This window comes from Theropithecus gelada, chromosome 7b, assembly GCF_003255815.1.
Source record: "Theropithecus gelada isolate Dixy chromosome 7b, Tgel_1.0, whole genome shotgun sequence".
In the NCBI taxonomy this organism is placed as follows: domain Eukaryota; kingdom Metazoa; phylum Chordata; class Mammalia; order Primates; family Cercopithecidae; genus Theropithecus; species Theropithecus gelada.
Genome location: NC_037675.1, coordinates 101,284,112 through 101,305,949, shown reverse-complemented (window position 1 = coordinate 101,305,949; position 21,838 = coordinate 101,284,112). Strand labels below are relative to the sequence as shown.

The following is a 21,838-nucleotide window of genomic DNA, read 5'->3' as shown; positions in this document are numbered from 1 at the left end:
GCCTGCTCACTGCTTGTTAGCTATGCATCAGGAAAGAAAATTATTACACTTAGAAACACTTTATCTGTTTACTTGCTTTTAAAACCACCACGTGAGAATGTTTAGCTAAAGAAAAGCAAATTGCACCAAAGCTGTTGGTAGCTAAGATGCTAGTCACTGGGAACTCCAAACAAACAATTCTGAGCCTCTATTCAAAGGTGTTTATTATTTCCTTGACCCTTGAAACTTTCTGCAACCCTGCAGAGAAGGAAGGCTGACTCCCCTGCCTACCCCACCTACTTCCAACCTTCCCTAAATCTTGACACTCTGAGCCCCTTTGGTATGGAGGACACCTCTGAGCCAGGCAAAGTGAAGAGCCGACTGTACAGGGAGGGCCACGGGACAATGCATGTGGGGAGGCGCATTGTGCAGCCGAGGAGGGGTCACTGGGAGGTGGATGGCAGGGAAGAGATCTGATAGCACCTCAATGCTGTGTACCAGTATGTCAGCCTCAGAAAAGCATCTTCACCTGGAGGCTGCCTGGCATCTACCTTTTTAGAGTTAGGTTAGAAAATATTTGTTTGGCTGACTTCCTTTCTCAGTGTATGTCCAGCTGTTTCGGTATCACAGAGAGAGAGCCTCATGAATGTCCTCGGTTGGGCACACACACAGCGCCTGATGAAGGGGCTGGGCGTGCTACGGTCAGGCCTCCCTGACTGCATCAGCAAACCTAACCCCCGAATTACCAGCCATACATCTCACCATTGCACCAACTCCAACACACACTTACTGTCACCTGTAAACTAGGCAATGCAGAGTTCTCAAAGATGAATGAATACCAGGGGGGCTTAGCTCTTAAGATGTCAGACAGGAGAGTAGAGGAATAAGTATGGGTGACTCTTGAACACTGTGGGTTTCAACTGCACAGGTTCACTTACACAGGGATTTTCTGCCACCTCGGCCACTTCTGAGCCAGCAAGACCAACCCTTCCTCCTTCTCAGCCTATTCAACATAAAGACAACGAGGCTGAAGACCTTTGTGATGATCCACTGCCACTAATGAACAGTACATGTATTTTCTTTTCCTTATGAGTTTTCTTTATTTTCTTCTCTCTCTCTCTCTCTCTCTTCTCTTTCTTTTTGAGACATGGTCTCATTCCTGTTGCCTAGTTTGGAGTGCAGGGATGTAACCTTGGCTCACTGCAGCCTCAGCCTCAGTTTCAAGCAGTCCTCCACCTCAGTCTCCTAAGTAGCTGGGACTACAGGTTTGCGCCACAAAGCCTGGCTAATCTTTTTTTTTTTTTTTTTTTTTTTTTTTGGTAGAGACAGGGTTTTGTCATGTTGCCCAGGCTGATCTCAAACTCCTAGGGTCAAGTGATCCTCCCTCCTTGGCCTCCCAAAGTATTGGGATCACAGGCATGAGCCACCCAACTCGGCTTGATTTTCTTAGCAACATTTTCCTTTCCCTAGCTCACTTTATTGTAAGAATACAGTATACAATACATATAACATACAAAGTATGTGTTAATTGCTTGTATTATTGGTAAGGTTCTGGTCAACAGTAAGCTGTTAGTAGCTAAGATTTTGAGGAGTCAAAAGCTATATTCAACACGAGGCACAGTGACTCGCACCTGTCATCCCAGAACTTTGGGAGGCCAACGTGGGTGGATCACTTGAGCCCAGAAAGTCAAGGTTGCAGTGAGCTGTGATGGCACCACTGCACTCCAGCCTGGGTGATAGAGCGAGACCCTGTTTCAAAAAACAAAAACCCCAACAAACAAAAAAATCGTTACACACGAATTTTTAACTGTGCTAGGGCTCAGCATCCCCTAACCCCTGCATTGTTCAAGAGTCAACTGTATATGAGGTGAACATCATAAGGGATGGGGAGAACCGCCATATGGGATCCCAGACAGACATATCTGGATGTGGGAAAAGAGGAAGAAGAATCAGAAAATCCTTTACCATGGGATCAGAGAGTTTTTTCTTTAACTGACAATAACTATACATTTAGTGGGTACAATGCAATGCTTTGATTCATGTATATGATGTGGATGATTACATCAAGCTAATTAACATACCTATCACATCACATATTTATCATTTTTTTGCACTGAGAACATTTAAGATCCACTCTTTTAGCAATTTTGAAACATGTAATACGTTATTATTAACTATAGCCACCAGATTGAGTTTCACAATTCACAAAGCAGAGTCACATAGATTATTTCACTTAGGACTTGCAAGGATTAGGAAGGAATCCCAATTTATGGCATAGAAAACTGAGGCACGAGCTCACGTGATTTGTCCCAGGTATCTGAAAAAGCCACTGCTTCAAGTGGGTTGGGGTTTGAAAATAGCTGAGTCTTAACAAATAATGCTGAGGGCGTATGAAGGCCACAACAGGAAAAGTCACGAGCATTGGAATCTGCAGATATGGAAAAGCTATTTAGCCCTCAGTTTCCTCATCTACAAAAAGGGCCAACACCAGCTGGTTCACTGAACGATTGCAAGGACGAAATGAAACACTGCAACACAACCATAAACCGCAGATGTTAACTCATGTGAAGTGTCACTGTTACTTTTCATAAGCCAAGCGCATGCCTTCTTAGGGCAGATACAAAAATTCCCCTTGAACAAAGAAATGAAGGAAGGAAGGAACACATGAATTTAGCAAAATCAACAGAGTCTCCCTGAACTTTATTTTCATGGGCCTGGACTCTGGTACAGCCTGGCTCTGTAGCATCTGGCTGGTTCTCAAGGACACGGTGACAGGTGACTGCTGTAAAATGGCCTTGCAGTTCCCCCAGGGGCACCGGCCTCCTACACGCCAGGCTTCCACGTAAACATCACTCAAGCACTGGGGAGTGTCCACAGATACAGGTCAGCAGCGGTGCCCTGACCGGGCCGCACTGCAGCAGGAACCACCCAGGAACCAGACGCAGTATACAGGCTCAGCTCGGCTGTCTGGTCATACTGGTCTGGAAACCCTTCCTCAAATCCCTGGAGCCTGAGAGGCTTTTGAACTCAGATTCAGACTTTAAAACAGAAGTCCAGGGCATACAACATACATTAGCCAATACCCCCAGAAGGGCACAGGACAAGACCCGCAGTCACATTCAAAAACACCTCTACAGAAAAGCAGAACTTTCACACTAAAAGAAATAAACATAAACAATCAAAAGCCACATGTTTCAATTCAGAGGAGTTCTCCCCACCCATCAAATGATTTCAGATCAGGCCAAATCTGACTAGCAAACGAGTTACCAAAAAACATCTGGGTTTCAGAGCTTTCTGGATGTTGAAATCGCAGATAAGAGGTTGCAGGCCTGACTCAAGGGCTGTTAATTCTCAAGGCATCTGCGATACACCCAGGGCTGGGATGGACCCAGAAAGCAGGCAGCACACGGCCGAGGTTCCCAGGCTATTGACCAGGGTGCCCACCAGGGCGCCTGTCCAGGCGCTGGACACAGCTTCTGGGCGTGTTGTGTCTCATCCCCTACTTCAGCCAGAATGGAAAACTGTGTGAGTAAGGCTGCACTGCAGAGTCAGCAGCTCCCCGCCCCTTTAACATACAGCAGACTGTGCTTTGAGGGAGAAAAGGAATTAAAATAAATAGATAAATAAATAAAATAAAATAAAACAAGCCACTTTACCTACGATGTGACCTGAAGAACAAAGTCAAAGTTTGATAAATATGATATTTAAGCAGATAGGGGAATTTACAATTTTAAGAAAATGTTATAGAAGGTCAGGGTTTCTTAAAGTAGGGCATAACCATATTCAAGGTGCAGGGAAAAAAAATAACAAAATTTGCAAAATTCAGTTATCTATAGCATATTTTCTCTTTTTATAAAAGTATAGATTACCAGGTCAACACGGATGCTAACATGATGACAACAAATGGAAAGCCACTTGGTGTAGTTCAAAGAACCTGGGGTTTTTCTCGGGAGACCTAGGTTCGAGATCTGGTCCTCACTGAACTATCTGGCCTTGGCTAAGTTACTTAGCACCTATCAGCTTCCCTGATTACATGTAAGCTAAATGTGATAAAGTAGTATCTTACTTACCTTAGAGTTTGGTTGTGAGAATTAAGTGATAAACAGATCTGAAGGTGCTTTAAAAACTGTAAAATATTACAGAGGAGATCGTTTTACGTTGGGGTTATGTTCTAAGGGCAGTAAATTAGATGAAAATAAAGTGTGTTGAAATTACTCTTGAAAAATTCCCCAGATAGCCCACAGTGTGGAGCATACGTGGTTTTGTGTAAACTGTATCATCTCTCAGCAAATCCCTCCAACACTGGAATAGATTCCTGTTTTCGGGGTTAAATACACACCATGGTTAAATACACACCGTGGCTGGCCTGCATTGAGAGACCATCTTGAACAAAAATATAAAAATAAACAAAATTAAATAATATATATTGTGTTTCACTAAATGCGTATATAATACATGTGATCCAAGAATGCTGGAAGTTCATACACTCTGACTCCGACCTACAGTAATTAGGAGGCTTTGCCACCTATGACTGTGGGTTATTTTATTACTGTACACAATGAAGAAATGTTTTTGGTATTACTGAAAAGCTTCTCAGGATCCAGAAGTTCTCTCCTTGTCTCTTATAATAATTTAAAGATAACACAGCTCTGTGTATAATTTTGGCATTTGATTTTTCATGCAACAAGAATGTACTGGAGACACACTCCCTGCAAGGCACCGTGCAAAGCAGGAGAAAGCAGCAAACGAAATAAAAAGACAACACGGCGTCCCTGCCCGCAAGGAACTCACTAGCTGAAGACGCCAACAAAGGCCCTCACGGCTGACCACGATGCAAGACAGAGGGAAACCAGCAGTGATCACAGGGGTATGTATCATAATTTAGAAATGCAGGGGAAAGACCAAGTAACCCCGGACAGACAAGGGAAGGCTTCACCCCAGGGACAGTCTGTAGGCCGGCTCTTCAGGCATGAACAGTATTTCAATATGGAAAAAGGAGGGGCTCCCGACTGATAAAGCATGACCACAGTCATGGAAACTCTTGGCACACAGTAAGCAGAGGCGTGTGGTGAGACCACAAATCTAACATTTATGAGATACCTACGAGGCATCAGGAATGAGGATAAGTCAACCCAGCTGTAATCATCAAGACAACACCAAGGCGACACTTACTACTAAGTCCTGGCATCTCGATTCTAGACAACGCTGTGCTGGAGCTCTCAAGCCTGCCCTGCAGACCCCGTCTCCAACCTCTCACCCCTGCGCGGGCTGCATCAACAGGTTTCCCCTTGGGGAGGAGCAGCGGAGGGGAGGGAGAAAGAGGGGAGTGAGGTCAGGGTTGCTTCTTGGGGTAGGGTTGCTGTCACTGCTCCTGTCTGGCAGCTCTGTCCACCCAGCCCTCTTTGAACCCAGGTCTGGTAACTGCCCCTCTGCCCCTTCAGGCCTAGGGTGGAACTGTGCCTGCTGTACCAGTCCTGGCCACTACCTCAGCCCTTGTGGTCTCCCTATATCTTGCACCAACCTTCACAACAGTGACTTTACCACAATCCCCTTAAATTGGCCAATTTGAGGGCACCATTGCTTCCTGCCAGGACTCTCTAGAATTGCCTTGCAGTCAGCTCTCCTTGTTAGAGCTGAGGAAACTGAGGCCAGGAAAGAATAAGCAATTATCCAAGTTTACAGAGTCATTTCATTAAACAGCAGAATCAAGACTGCAACCCAGTCTTGTCTGTCTCCAAAGCCTATGTGCACCACCTCTGGGAAAGTAATTTGGTGGTAGATTACAGAGGATCATGAAAGAATGCACGTAATCTTTTGTGCTAATTCTCAAGAGTTCATTATTCATCTGCACGTGTGCAGCCTGCGCCTGCCTGTCTCTTTAAACGGTCCTGCAAATGAGATGCTCCAATCAGGCGTTCATGGCAGCAAACGGTGCCAAACGTACAAAAGCAATCCTTAAAAAAAAAAACAAAAACTCAGAGATATTCCAAGACTCCAGTCCAGATCCTTCCTAGATCCCGGGTCCTGCATCTGCTGTTTCCCTTCTTAGACTCTTAGCTAATTGGGAGAGAATGCATGTTATTGGCGATCAGAAGGCATATGTCATGAAATTTCTTTAGCAAACATATGCCCCTCATCATTTTTCTAAACAGCTCTAAATTTTTTTCCAGCTCCCCATTCCTAAAAGAGCTTAGACACTTGTCACCCTTCTTGGCTTGTCAGAGCAGCCCGTGTTGCTGTGCTTGGGTGTGAAGGGCAGCTCTGAAGCCAAGCCCTGTCTCCTCGTACTCGGCGCTACTCTTCTTGAGAGTGGTCTTGTACTGGCTCTCGCTTGGGGGAAGGAGTACACTTTCCATTAGAGATTCCGGAGACTGGCCGGGCACAGTGGCTCACGCCTATAATCCCAGCATTTTGGGAGGCCAAGGCGGGTGGATCACCTGAGGTCGGGAGTTCGAGACCAGCCTAACCAACATGGAGAAACCTTGTCTCTACTAAAAATACAAAATTAGCCGGGTGTGGTGAAGCATGCCTGTAATCCCAGCTACTCGGGAGGCTGAGGTAGGAGAATCGCTTGAACCTGGGAGGCAGAGGTTGCGGTGAGCCGAGATCGCGCCACTGCACTCCAGCCTGGGCGACAAAGCGAGACTCCGTCTCAAAAAAAAAAAAAAAAAAAAAAAACAAACAAAAAAAAACATTCTGGAGATCGGATACTGAAACTTTACACAGGAGGCTGAGCAGGGCTGCTTGTAATGCACGTAGGTGTGATCTGGTGACACATCATCAGGCGTTCTGACAGCCTCAAATGTGCAGGCAATTATCCCACTTCTTGCCCGGGGCTTTGAACCTTTTAAACATTCAGTTTAGGATTCTATAACTTCATGAAACTATTGTTTTTAAAAAAACATTCTGAAACTGAAGTAAGCTACTCCCAAAAAGACAAATATTGTGTGATTCCACTTATACAAGATATCTAAAGTAGTCAAATGCACAGAGACAAGAAAGTCGAACGCTGGACCAGGAGCTGGCGGGGGAGAGTGGGGAATTATGTAATGGGGATAGATTTCAGTTTGGGAAGATGAAAAGTTCTGCAGATGGATGGCAGTGATGGCTGCACCACAATGTGAATGTACTTAATGCTATGAACTGTACACTTAAAAATGTGTAAGATGCTAAATTTTATGTTACATGTATTTTACCATGATTAAATTTTTTTTTTTTAAAAAACAGTTCTAGGGCTGGGTGTAGTGGCTCATGCCTGTAATCCCAACACTTTGGGAAGCTGAGGCAGGAGGATCACTTGAGCCCAGGAGTTCAAAATCAGCCTGAGCAACAAATTGAGACCCCATCTCTACAAAAAAATAAAAAAATTACCTGGGCATGGTGGCGTGTGCCTATAGTCCCAGACTTAGGAGGCTGAGGCTGGAGGATTGCTTGGGCTGGGGAGGTCGGGGCTGCAGTGAGCCCAGATCATGTCACTGTACTCCAGCCTGGGCAACAGACTAGGCCCTCTCTCAAAAGATTTTTAAAAAATGAAGAAAAGAAAGAGAATGAGTAAATAGAATATGGCTGCTGATGAAACACTGAAAAACTACAACTGTTAACAGAAAGACAGAAGAGTTCCATCAACACTAGGTTACAGTGGTCGGCGTGCGCTGTAAACAGAGAAAAGTTAAAATGTCCTAAGTAGACATGACTGAACGTACCATTTAATATTTCCACTCTGAACTCTTTTGTTCAACAAGCTAGTACTGAGGGCCCACTGAGTTACATGAGCCAGAATGACATCCTCCAGGTCCTCCTGGTCTGGACGGTTAAGTGGAGTTGGCTATGCCCTGAGACACGTGGCCTGGGGCCTAAGGGGCACCCAGTGAACTGCACCTACATCCACCTGCCCTGAGGTTTCCCGTGCCATGGGAGCAGGGTTCTGAAGGATGAGGGTGTGGCTCCGTGAAGCAGGGGTAGGAAGGGACGCTCCAGGGAAGGCAAGGGTGCTCAGCATGTGGAATCCTGTACACAACAGCCTGGCACCTTCAGAAGCTACCAGAAGTCCAGGGTGGCTGCATCCAGGGCCCTGGGAGGAAAGAGTCAGGAAAACAGGTGGCAAGTAGTTCCCAGAGTCGGCCCTGAACCCCAAGAGTCATGGGGAACTTCTGGGGGATGCTGGGCAATTCCATTTTTAAAAGTGCTGAAGAGGTGGGATTTGAAGAAAAACCGGTAAAGACAAGGAAATCTGTTCAGAGACTCCCCCAGTAATCCAAGGGAAAGGGCTTCAGATCTGCATGAGCAAACCATGTGTGGCCTCTCCTACAGGCAAGGGCAGACCAGAGCGATCTCCTCAGTCCCTTTCAGGTCGATGACAGTCCAATCTTTTTTCCCATCATTCACTCATTGGGCATAACTGAGTACTTAACATACCGTGGACAGTGGAGCCAGGATGCTTGACTTCAAATCCCAGCTCTGAAACACACTGGCCAGGCGATCTTGAGCAAGTTACTCTAAGTTTTGGGCCTCTCTTTCCTTGTCGGTCAAAATGAAGAAAATAATAGGACCTACTTCAAAAGGGTGTTGTGAGAATTAAACAAAAGAATACATTAAAAATGCTTAGCCCAACACCTGATGCTTGGTGAGCACTCTTTAAAGCCAGCATTTCTCTCCCCTCCCCTCCTGCATCTAAACACACACACACACACACACACACACACACACACACGCACGCATGAATGAGACACGGACCCCACCTTCTAACAGCACAAGCTCTAGCTGGGAAATAACTCCATGGCGTAAGATATAATTAAGTACAAGATGCAATCTGAACACGTATTTTTATATAATTAAATTATATCAACTCAATAAAAGGCCATTTTCAAGGAAGGCAAAGAAATGACACACCAAGCCAGATTTCAGTCTTTGAGAGCAGTGGAGTGTGGGCAATCCTGCTTAATTACTTTCTAAAGGACTAATTCGGTGAAGCCGAGCTAACAGATCATTATCTTTATTATAGCTCCATACAGTCCCCTGGGAGCGGCTGCCACATTTTGCATACAGGATGGGTAAGCATAAGCGACTCAATAGTAGATAAATCATCATCACTAAGTCCTATTCCTAAGGATTTTCAACTGTTTGTGACGAAGACAGCTGGGGCTAAAGTGCACAGTAATGCTGCAGTATAAGAGAGTCCTAATTCCATTCAACCGTTTCTCAACTGGAACATATTTTTCTAAGAATGGTAAAATTCATGTTACATAACTTTTTGGGGGGTGATTGAAGTCAAATCCTTTTTACTGTTAAAAATGCTGGAATTGCCAAAAACCACTTCATTGTGTCAATTACTTTGGCTGAAAATAATTTGTTTTAAGCCAGTGAAACCACCAAATGCTTTCTGCAAATGTCTCTGCTTATTGATTCCAGTGATGCGGTGTCTAGCGAGAGGCATTCTGCAGCAACTGTGGTGGCAAGGTTTGACTCTGTACTAAGCCAGTCTCATGGGCCTGCATGCATGTTTCGGGGTTCTACCAATAAGGTTCCCTCATCTGGAAGGCCTTCTCTTCTGAATGTCTAAGTCTACCAGTTCTTTGCTGAGGGGTAGAGTTAAATGTCACATGTATGCATGTGTGTATAATGCATGTAGAAATGCAGGTATACATGAAGTTATATGCACATGTGGTATATACTATATACATTGATACACGTTGTTTCAAGCACACAGGGAAGTGGTGGGCATGCTCTATTTTGCAGGCACCTGTCACATGTGTGGCATGGTGGGTGGTGGTGCCTGGTGTGTGTGTTTGAGGAGGTGCTATAAGATAAATAAGATGGGCCAGGCATGGTGGTTCACGCCTGTAATCCCAGCACTTTGGGAGGCTGAGGCGGGCGGATCACGAGGTCAGGAGATTGAGGCCATCCTGGCTAACATGGGGAAACCCCGTCTCTGTCGGGTGTGGCCACGGGCGCCTGTAGTCCCAGCTACTCAGGAGGCCGAGGCAGGAGAATGGCGTGAACCCGGGAGGCAGAGCTTGCAGTGAGCCAAGATGGCGCCACTGCACTCCAGCCTAGGCAACAGAGCAAGGCTCCGTCTCAAAAATAAATAAATAAAATTGAATTTTTAAAAAAAGATAAATAAGACGGACCCTGAATCTATTCAACTAACTTTCACCAGGAAACTCACCACATGCCAGGCACTGCTGAAGTGCAAAAGACACAGAGACGATCCCAGGAAAGTCTGCCCGGAGGAGCTTATCTCTAACGGGAGATGAAAATAAACCTCCATGACAGGCCTCTGGGATAATCACGATGGCAGAGGTTTATACTAAATACCACATAGCCACCAAGGAAGGAAGGGCACCTGGGGGCACTCAGGGATGAAGATAAGTGGGGCCCTGGATGCTAAAGCGGGAGGGAGGGCTGCTGTCAGCTTTTAAACAGGAGGCCGTTTTGCCCGGATCTGCCCTGCAGGAGGCACATTCGAAATGTCTAATTTCCCCTGGGTGAGCTCATCGGTGCCCATGGATCCCATTACTATCTGGATGCTGACGGCTTGCAAACGTTCTGTCCAGCCCAGCCGTCTCCCGGGCTCCAGACCTTCACCAACGGCCTGCTCAGCACCTCAGCTTGTGTTCCATATGTCCTCCCACCCCACAAGCCCAAACCACCTCCCCCGTGGCCTGGACTGCCATCTCTGCACAGGCCCCCCAGCCTGTCCTGCCATCTCCAGTTGCAGGTACCAGAGACCTGGGCGTCAGCCTTGATTCTGCCCTCTCCCCACTCTTAATGTAAATACAGGATGTAACCCCCTAAGAATCTCCTGCGTCTTGCTCCCAACCCCCAGCCCAGGGTGAATCACCATTGCCTCTCCCCGGGTTACTGCCATAGTCCCCCCACCTCTAGCCTCCTACCTCCACCCTGGACTGCGCTTCCCACCTGCCCTCCCCCTGGAAGCAGAGTGATCTTCCAAAACGAAAAATGTGAACAAGTCGCTCCCTTGCCTTAAAATTCTCCTCTCTATTCCCACTGCTCCTAGGAACAAGACCAAACTTCTTGCCATGTCCCCAAAGCGACGCTCCCAATTCCACTGCAAGCCACGTTACTCCTTTCCCTTTCACCACAGGCAACCTTGCAGTTCTCAAAAGGTTCTTTCCCACCCAGGGCTTCCTAGACACTTCCCTGGCCTGACTGGCTCTCCCCACTTCCACCTACCCGCCTGCAGTGAGCAGACAAGAAAGATGCTCTCACGGACGCCTCTCTTAGGAAGCCCGCCCTGATACATGCCCCCAGTCCTGCAACACCCTACCTTTGTTCCTTAGACTTCTCAGAACAACCTATCACTGTTGTCATGAAGCGAGTGTGAAAATAACACTGGATATTTAGCTCCTGAGAAACAAGTTAGGCTTCCTAAGGCCAAGGACCATGTCATCCTCGCATTTCGCTGGAACCCCTAAAACAGTGTAATAATGAACACTGTGAGTACTTGAGTGCTTGTTTAAAGGAATGGATTGAAGACTGGAGGAAGGAGGACTGCTTTGGGTCTGCTGCTGAAACCAAACCGAACCCTAGATGAGAACTGATGAGGGCCCCAATCAGGGTGGAAGGGACAGATGATGAGACATTTGGGGTGCAGAATCCACTGAGTCAACTGAGATATGGGGCAGGGGGTAGAAGAGTCTAAAATGATTACTAGGAGAATCTAATGTTTATAAGGGAGACTACATTTTTGACATGTTTAATTAAACATTGACATGTTTAATTGTCCTAAGAACACTGTAGATATTCACTGGAAATCAGCCCAATTTGCCAAATGGACTTAAGTCTCTCCATGAATATTCGCCTAATCATTTCTACCCTTGTAATCTTTAACTGTGGGCTGCCCATTGTCCTTCAAAGGTTATTTGTGAGAAGACTGTGCAGTCCAGGACGGTGGGTCTCCCCTACAGGGGCTCTGCAGAGTGAAGGGTGCCACCAATCCTGGACCACACCACGACAAATGCATGGATCCGACCGCTGGCCTCAGGCGGGCCCTCTGCTTCCCCTCCCTCTGACAGCAGGGCCTCGGCAGGTGGGAAGGTCTCCTGTTGGACTCCCTACCTTTGGCAGGCCCTGGGCTTGGCGATAGTGCCCTCAGGCATCATCCAAGTCTATAGGTCAAATCCGCCTGTACACTGTGGGAATGGTTTATTAAAGATAGACAGTTTAAATATTTTCCGGAAAGCTGGCAGAATAAATAAATGACTGCATTTTAACACACAACCGAGTACTCTGCAAAAGATGGTTTTCCCCGCCAACAGTATTTGCTAGTAAAGGTAAAACTTTAGAGTAAACAAAAATTGAAATGTATCCACCTAAACTGAATCTCAAAAATTAGCTGCGTGCAGGGGCTCGTGCCTAATCTCAGCATTTTGAGAAGCCAAGGCAGGAGGATCTCTCGAGGGGAGTTCAAGACTAGCCTGAGCAACAAAGGAAGACTCTGTCTCTAAAAAAATTTTTCAAATTTAGCCAGGTGTGGTGGCACACGCCTGTAGTCCCAGCTACTCGGGAGGCTGAGGTGTGAGGATCGCTAGAGTCCAAGGAGTCAAGGCTACAGTGAGCCATGATCACGCCACTGCACTCCAACCTGGGCAACAGAGTGAGACCCTGACTCTAAATAAAAAATAAATAATTAATTAAACTTAAAAAAAAAAAAAAACCAAGTCCTTTAAAGAAAGAAAAACTCTTCTGAAGAGCTATTTCTTAAAAAGTAAACCAAAGAGGGTATGCACTTGCTCCTGCTTACATCTAAGCACACCCCCAGTCCTGGGCCAGATTAAAACGAATGAGCAGCCTTCAGCAAAAATGAAATCTATGTGCCAAATGTCTAGTGAGAAAAACATGAAGCCGGGGGTGAGGGGTGGTATCAATAATAATTATACAGCTTTTAGAGTTTACAGCACACTTTTGTAATCAGTAATGCTTCTGAAGGTGTTTAAAACGTTTGGTAATATTAGAAACCGTCTATTAATGAGCTAGATACAATTATAAGGATGAATAGTTGTTCCTGAAAGAAATTTTCGTAAGTAGTACAAAATGCCACTGATTTTAAGTCCCTGGAGAGACTGCCTTACTAGAGAGAGCAATGCTTTCATGTTCCGTTTTCAATGTTATCCATGATGAAGGTTTTCACGCTACCAGTTTTATAGCATGAACAAGCTGTAACACTAGAAACAAAGATGTTATTTCTCCTCTCTTATGCAACCTCCACTCAACTAAAATGTTTTTTAAGAGAATATGTGAAAAGGTTTACACTATCTCAGAAATGGACAATAATCAACTAATGGCTACTTTTTAAGCACAGTTTTGTGATTTTTCTCCCACCAAAACGCATGGGTTTCTTTACAAGGTCATCAGTGGTTGTGGTTTGGCTATAAAATAAGCTCCTCACTGGGTGGAGCACCAAGTATGCTAATCAGAAGTTCTCGCTTAGCGGGGGGGGGGGGGGGGGGAGGGGGTGGGGGGGGGCTTACTTTGCACTTCTCCATGAGAGCATTTTCCTCTGATTCTGCTATCACAGAATGCCTCAGTCAGTCTTCTGTCACTGCATGAGAATGCAAAAGAGGCCTGAAAATTCTTCAGAGGGTTGAGTTTGGATAATTTCCTCACAGGTGTTCCTTTTAAATCCAACTATTTGTTTTATAACCATCGAGGTGCCAACTTGAAAATTCTGCCGTAATCATAGTTAAGAGAAAGTCATCGGTATTAGAGATGTCAAAAGATGTTTAAGATTATGAAATATTCTTAATTTCCAAAATATAAATGTTTAGAAATTAAAACAATGTTCCATTGCAAAACTAGAAAAAATAAACTTCAGTCACTCAAAAATTATAGTGATTTCAAAATATGACTGGGCAGGTCACATGGACTCGACCCCCCATAGTTACTAACAAGTAGCACCTGCAGGAGAAGCCAGGCCAGATCTGGGACATGGCAGATACGCTCTGGACAGGCCTTAGAGGGCATCTGATAATTCTCTCATGACACCTAAGGCAAGAATGAAAAAGGCTATTAACCACAATCACAACCCTGTAAGGCAATGGTCAATTTTGATGTTACTGTAATGCTAAAATATCTTAATGAGTGCTGGGATTATTTATAGCATTACAACACAGATTATAACGGTGTTGTAATCTGATAGGGCTCTGCCTGTTGGAGGAAACTCTCCCTTAAAAAAAAAAGTAATTAAATTTAAGAAAAGATTTAGCCATGGTACATGTAAAGTAGACAAGAATTTTACTGGAAAATCAGTAAGAGGTAATAATGTGATGTGACAAGCAACGGAGCCTATCTAACCTTAAGCCGCATTATTAGAAGTATAGGCCAGGCACAGTGGCTCATGCCTATAATCCTAGCACTTTGGGAGGCTGAGGAGGGTAGATCACCTGAGGTCATGAGTTCAAGACCAGCCTGGTCAAAATGGCGAAACCCCATTTCTACTAAAAATACAAAAATTAGCCAGGCCTGGTGGCACACACCTGTAATTCCAGCTACTCTGGAGGCTGAGGCAGGAGAATTGCTTGAACCCAGGGGGCAGAGGTTTCAGTGAGCCAAGATCGCACCACTGCACTCCAGCCTAGGCAACAGAGTGAGACTCTGTCTCCAAAAAAAAAAAAAAAAAAGTATAGACTTTGGAATAAGGGAGGTGACGTATCCTATTCTAATCTTCTCTGTGTAGAAACCATGCCTGGAATACCACATTCAGTTGTATCAAGTTAAGAGAGGAATATAGACAAAAGGAAACAGGTGTAGATGAGGCAACCAGGATGATTAAATTTAAATTATGTCTTAAGAGCTAGAAGATGTGAGAAAGAACTATAATGATTGTCTTCAAACATGTGAGGACCTAATATATGTCCAAGATACTAAACCTATTCTCTATGGACCCAAGGGACAGAACTTCGGCTGAATTTTCACTGCTTGTAGGATCTGACAGTCTGAACTGTCCAGACAAAAAATGGATTGCCTGGAGAGGTATTTACTTTCTAGTCTCTTGAAAATGCTCATGCACGGGTTGAACAGCCTTTCTAGCTTTGAACAGCCTTTCCAGCTTCCCCTACAGGGCAGAGATTTCAAGCTGGAGGGGTGGGGGCAGGAGAGGAGGGCCAAAGCACCACCCTCTCCCCTATCCCTTTCAGCTATGGCAGCTCTGTATCTATCTGCTTTACTGTTGAGTTCCTGGGTAACCTTTACTTTGAAGAAACAGCTCAAAGGCTTAAGAAAGTAAACCATGAGATGAGATTACCTGCCAGATCCATTCAGGCGCTGAGATTCTTTTTTTTTTTTTTTGAGACGGAGTCTCACTCTGTCGCCCAGGCTGGAGTGCAGTGGCGCGATCTTGGCTCACTGCAAGCTCCGCCTCCCGGGTTCATGCCATTCTCCTGCCTCAGCCTCCCGAGTAGCTGGGACTACAGGCACCCGCCACCACACCTGGCTAATTTTTTTTTTTTGTATTTTTAGTAGAGACAGGGGTTCACCGTGTTAGCCAGGATGGTCTCGATCTCCTGACCTCGTGATCTGCTCGCCTTGGCCTCCCAAAGTGCTGTGATTACAGGCGTGAGCCACCGCGTCCGGCCACACTGAGATTCTTATAACCTATGGCAACCACGTGCAGTTGTGCACTGACTCATTTTGGTAAGCTGTGATTGATCAAAGGATCCAAAGGACTCACAAAAATGTATGAGCAACATTTTGTTACTTGCTCCCACTTCTTTCCCTCTTTCATCCATTTCCTTAATTATTTATTCTTTTATCAGAAAGGTATAATAAAAAGAGCTTGATATTTAGGTTTCAAAAAGTTCAGACTGGTTCCTAAAAATGTTAAGCCCAGAGTTACTATATGACCTAGCAATTCCACTCCTAGATATCTGCCCAAGAGAAATGAAAACACAGGTCCACACAAAAATGTGCATGTGAGTGCCCATAGTAGCATTATTGATAAGAGTCAAAAAGTGGAAATAACCCAAATAACCCATCAACAAGTAAACAGATTTAAACAGTATGGTATCTCTCCACAGTGGAATTTAATTTGGCCATAAAGGCCGGGCGCGGTGGCTCAAGCCTGTAATCCCAGCACTTTGGGAGGCCGAGATGGGTGGATCACGAGGTCAGGAGATCGAGACCATCCTGGCTAACACAGTGAAACCCCGTCTCTACTAAAAAATACAAAAAAAAAAACAACTAGCCGGGCGAGGTGGCGGGCGCCTGTAGTCCCAGCTACTCGGGAGGCTGAGGCAGGAGAATGGCGTGAACCCGGGAGGCGGGGCTCGCAGTGAGCTGAGATCGGGCCACTGCACTCCAGCCTGGGCGACAGAGCGAGACTCCATCTCAAAAAAAAAAAAAAATTAAATAATTTGGCCATAAAAAAGGAATGGCATGCTGACACAGGCTACAACATGGATGAACCTCAAAACATGCTAAGTGAAAGAAGCCGGGAACAAAAGACCAAACATTCTATAATTCCATTTATATAAAATGTCCAGAATCTATAAAGACAGAAAGTAGATTAATGGTTGCTGGGGGTGAGGGCGATGGGGGAACATGGAATGACTGCTAGTAGGTATTAGGGTTTCTTCCGGAGTGATGAAAAGGTTCTAAAATCAGTGAGTGGTAACAACTGCACAATTCTGTGAATATACTACATGCGCTTAATGGTACAGTTTAAAAACACATTTTTATGATATGTAAATATTTCAATAAAGCTATTACTAACACACACACACACACACACACACAAAGATTCAGACTGGTATCCAAGTCCTTACTAGTTCTGTGGCCTGATAAAGTTGCCAAATCTCTTTGAGCCTACGTTTCCTCAGGCAGAAAGGAAGGATGGTAACACCACCTACCTCAAAATGAAGCCTTGAAGAAAATATGGAGTATTTCCCAAATCATAAATTGTCTTATAAAGGATAGCTACTGTTCACTTTTCAAAACGCTTCAGGGATTTTTTTTTTTTTTTCAGCATTAAAAGAAGTTTGTGAGCTGGGTGTGGTAGCATGCACCTGTAGTCCCAGCTACTCGAGATGCTGAGGTAGGATAGCTTGAGCCCCAGGAGTTTGAGGTTGCAGTGAGCTGTGATCACGCCACTGCACTCCAACCCGGGTCACAGAGTGAGGTCTGGCTCAAAGAAAAAAAAAAAAGCTTGTGATTTCTAGCTCACTTTACAGATTTCAAATACTCTGAAGAAAACAATGCACACATTTTCTGCTTAAATGAGAAAGACAGTTCCTGAAAGATGAGGATGAGCCTTTTCAGGAGGCTAGATACTGCCTAACTTTGCATTTCATATCCATTACAAATTACGAGGAGAGACACCAAGAAAAAAGTATAAAAGAAGACAGAAATTTCATTCATAAGAACAAAACTTTTATCTTTCCCCCTTCTCGTTTATACATTATCATCTCTCTCTCTCTATCTCTCTCTCTCTTCGAGACAGGGTCTCACTTTGTCACCCAGGCTATAGTACAGTGGCACAGTCATAGCTCACATAGCTTCAAACTCCTGGGCTCAAGCAATCCTCCCATCTCAGCCTCCTGAGTAGCTAGGATTACAGGTTCAAGCCACCATGCCCAGCCAACTTTTAAAAACTTTTTGTAGAGAGGGGATCTTACTATGTTGCCCAGGCTGCTCTCAAACTCCTGGCTGCAAGTAATCCTCCCGCCTCAACATCCTACATTTTGATCTTGTCTTTATTTGGCCAGAAGGAAGTTAACTATGACAGTCATCCAAATAATATGTATGAATTATATTTTCTAAAGCAATAACCATGATTTTTTAGTTTCTATCACTATTAACAGCATGAAGCATACTCAACATATGAAAATGTATGATTCATATATTATGCTGCTGTCTTGCCATTGTAATCTACGTCTCTCATTTAAAAAAAATTGTTTGCCAATGTAGCTAATGAAATATCCAAACGTTTAATTTAGTTCCCAGTGAAATGGCATTTCTGTGATCCATCGCTTTAATTGAATCATCATAGTAATTAGCTGACTTGTATTCATTTATATTTTCACTTAATGAAAGCCTCTTAAAATGTTTCACATCAAAACATCTGTTGCCTAAGATATCACCAGTTAACATTCACTTCTGCCCCATAGGCCACTCTTGCTTTAAACTTTATTCATTAGACAACCTAAAAAAAATAACAAATATAGAGCCGAGAACTTTTTGAGAAAAGTAATTCAATACTTACAAAGTGACCTTATTGTTTGATTCTAGTTAAGATGGCTTTTCTTTAAACTGTTACCTCTACAAAATATAAGAGCTGGTTTTTACTTTCTTCTGGACATCACCACCAGTAAAATACCATGCCAATATCTCCAGGCTGGCAATTAAAAGGAAAATGCAGAAAACCAAAACATTCATGAATAGATGTGTAGCTCAACTTCATGACTCAAATGCTATTTAGGAACAGTATGACCAGGCCCCCAAACAACTGCTCCAATAAAAATATCTAGGCTCATTTTCGTATCGCAAACCAAGCTGTCAATAATATGCCCACAGATTAAATTTGTGAGACCTGATGTCTCAAAGTCATTTAATACAAATTTCAGCCACATATCTTTCCAACTAGCATAGGGAGAATTCTACCATAAGCGCACAGGAGTTTGTACTTACTTTTTAGCTCAAAAATAACAATTCGAATATGATTGATTATAAATCAATTAAGGAACCTATTCAAAATGTTAATTGAGGAATCTAACCTACTAGAAAGCAAAACCGTTCCCATGACTCTATACTATAAAGTATCCCAGGGACCACCAGCGTACCAAATACATTCTACCTGCCCTCAACACCTTCTGAGCCTCAAAAACACAGATGTTCTGCTCTTGGAAACTGGCGTTAAATTCAGAGAGAGAGTAAAAACTTTCTTTAATTCCACTGAAGAGGGAATTGCTAAGTTCATGAAGACCCACAAATGGTTCAGATGTAAAGTATAAGCTACAAAAGCTATCAGAGTATACATTCTAACATGAACAAGATGATAAATTTCACCAGCGATAAAAATACCACTACAGAGGATGAATCAAGACACTCTCCACTCTTTACTGCTACAGTGACAAACAGGTGTCGAATAACAAGAAAACTTTCCCGAAATCACAATACAATAGCAAAATAAATTGCTCCAGTTGTCAAAGGGTCTAGAATTCAAAATTATTCCGACTGCACTTAAGCAAATTCTATCAAATACACATTTTTTCCCCATTAACAAACTTTTAGGGCCCTTTGATGGAGCAATAAACCCAACATGTAAAAAAAAAAAGTGTGGTTAACTTTTGTGCGTGAATTATCACACATCATGTTCTGATAAAATATTCAGTGTGCTGTGAAAATCTTTTTCAACTCTGCCAATGAGACTGAAATCTTTCAAGCATGTAGGATTTCATATTTTTAAAAAGATGCCATATTGGTGGATATGAATGTTTCCTTCCTGTAAAATTGCAAAAACAAAAAGAAAAGAAAAAAATAATCATTATCCCATAAACAAAATAAGAAGCAACACTGAGGCCAGGTCCACTTTGGCTTTCCATTTAAAAAGCTCTAGATTGTATTAAATTGTGATGATTTCATTAAAGTAGACCTGAATGGGTTCTGGGGGTCCAAACACTGCGTGCATCCTCGCAGGAGGGTTTTGTTATTAAGGGATTTGTTTCCTGAGTTCTTCATCCAGTCATTTCCAAACAGATGTGAGCTGGGAAGCAAAAAAGCAACACGTTCCCCGGAACGCGGATGCTTCCCGGGCCTCCCCGCCGCCCTGTGCCCCACGCGCCTCCGCCCGGGCGCGCTCCGCGGGTGTTGTAGCCGGCGGGGTCCGCGCGCCAGTGCCGGGAACCGGGGCGGCGGCGGGGAGCCCGGGACGGCCCGGAGCGAGGCGCGGCCCCGCGGCTCCAGCACAATGCGCCGGCGGCGGGAACGGGGACCGCGCGCCCCTCCGTAACAACTTTGCGCGGCCTCGCCCGCGGCCGCCGGGCCTCGGCCCCTCGGCTTGGTCGCCGCCGTCGCCGTCGCCGCCGCCCGCCGCCCGCCGCCCCGGCCCTGCGCGGCCGCCCCTCACCGTTGCAGAACTGGAGCAGCGAGGACGTGTCGTACAGGCTGCTGTAGCTGGAGAAGCCGTCCTCCATGCTGAGGCCGCCGGGCCGCGCCCGCTCCCCGGCCCGGCCGCGCCGCCGCCGCTCACCACACACTGAGTCGAGCCCGACCGCGACCGGCGCTGGCGCTGGGGCCGGCCCTGCTGTGGCGGCTGCTGCTGCCGGTTACCATGGCAACCCCGGGCCCGCCGCCGCCGCCGCCGCAGCCGCGCTAGCCCAGCGCCCGCTCCGCCCGCGAGGGGGCGGCCTCGGCGGCTGCGGGGCCCGGGCCGGGAGGGGGACGTGGCGGGGTGGGGCCGGGCCGAGCCTCCCGCGCCTGCGGCCTTTTCCTCAGCGGGGAGCGCTGCCCGGGCGGCCTGGGTGCTGCAGGGCCGCCTCTGCCGCCCGCTGTCCGCTTGGCCAGGCCCCGCCTCCGCGCACGGGGGCCCAAGGGCTGAGGGGCGCGGCGGCGGTCCTTGAGGGGGCGGGGGGACAAAGACCCAGGCCAGGAGAGAGCGGGCGTGCGGGGGCCCGAGGTAACCTCTGCCGCGGACGCCCAAGCCGACCCGCTCCTGATGCACTGTTCCCGCGCTCGCGGGCAGCTCCACGACCAAACATGGACAACGCGCCCGCGCATTTCGGCCGTTTCTACTCCGCGGCTCACTGTGGGCCACATCCTGCCGGCGTGCCCTTCTGTCCACACGTTTTTCCGCCGCAGCAAGGCCCTGCCTCAGTGAGAATTAGCACGGGACTGGCAAGTCCGCTCGAACCTTCGCTCACACTGGGACAGAGAGGCCATCCTGGCACCAGGCTGGAAGTCCGCAGTGTTGAGGACTGGACGCAGCTAAAACATCGCTCTGTGGTTTCCCTACGATCAGCCACTGGGATACAGATCTGTCACATTACAGGCTTGTTAACTTGCTACAGGACTAAGGAAATCAGTATTTATTCTACATCAGAAAGAGACCAAGAGTTAGGAGAAAATAGCGCAGTAGGAGAAACACACAGATCCATGAGTTTGTAACTTTTCCAGCCCATATACATAAAAATGCTGTTAATGGTTCGCATTTTATTCCCATGGAGTGAAGTAAGTAAAGACGCGCCAAATAACAAGCGGGGAAGCAAGAAATTAGAATACATAAAATGGATGATCTAACCCAAGAATGGGCTTGGTCCCAAAGAGACTGCAGAACGTTTACACTTCCTGTTGCATCATAGTCATAATTCAGTTCCATGCCAAAAATCTGAAATTGTAGGTACTAACTTGTGCAGGTTGAATACAGTGGGTGAAATAAGAACTGAATAAGTTAGAATTAGGAAAACTCGTAGGCCTCACTTGGGCTCAGAGGCCTGTCCTTCCAGAAGCCCGGCTTGGACATCAGTAGATGGCAGGTGAGGGACAGAACTTTGTCATTCTGTGTGCGGCACGATTAGCACATGGGTTAGTAAAGACTGGTGCTACACGCTGTAGGCAGAGGGAGAAGTTTAAGACCTTATCCCTAGGCCGGGCGCGGTGGCTCAAGCCTGTAATCCCAGCACTTTGGGAGGCCGAGACGGGCGGATCACGAGGTCAGGAGATCGAGACCATCCTGGCTGACACGGTGAAACCCCGTCTCTACTAAAAAAATACAAAAAAAAACTAGCCGGGCGAGGTGGCGGGCGCCTGTAGTCCCAGCTACTCGGGAGGCTGAGGCAGGAGAATGGGGTGAACCTGGGAGGCGGAGCTTGCAGTGAGCTGAGATCCGGCCACTGCACTCCAGCCTGGG

The 21,838-nt window shown here is 45.9% G+C and overlaps 1 protein-coding gene across 4 annotated transcripts in view; it reads right to left on the bottom strand.

Annotated features, from left to right (window-relative positions):
• Positions 1–21,838, bottom strand: part of EML1 (echinoderm microtubule associated protein like 1) — a 174,635-nt gene that overhangs the window by 133,695 nt on the left and 19,102 nt on the right. The window contains exon 1 of one of the 4 annotated variants that reach the window (XM_025392376.1): positions 20,060–20,265. The exons of 1 other annotated variant lie outside the window; for it this stretch is intronic. In XM_025392376.1, the coding sequence (XP_025248161.1) occupies positions 20,060–20,126 (67 nt within the window). In that variant the 5' untranslated portion in view covers positions 20,127–20,265. Of the gene's footprint in view, positions 1–20,059; positions 20,266–21,838 lie in introns of those variants that run through there. 2 more of the 4 variants (XM_025392375.1, XM_025392378.1) reach the window with 2 other exon arrangements.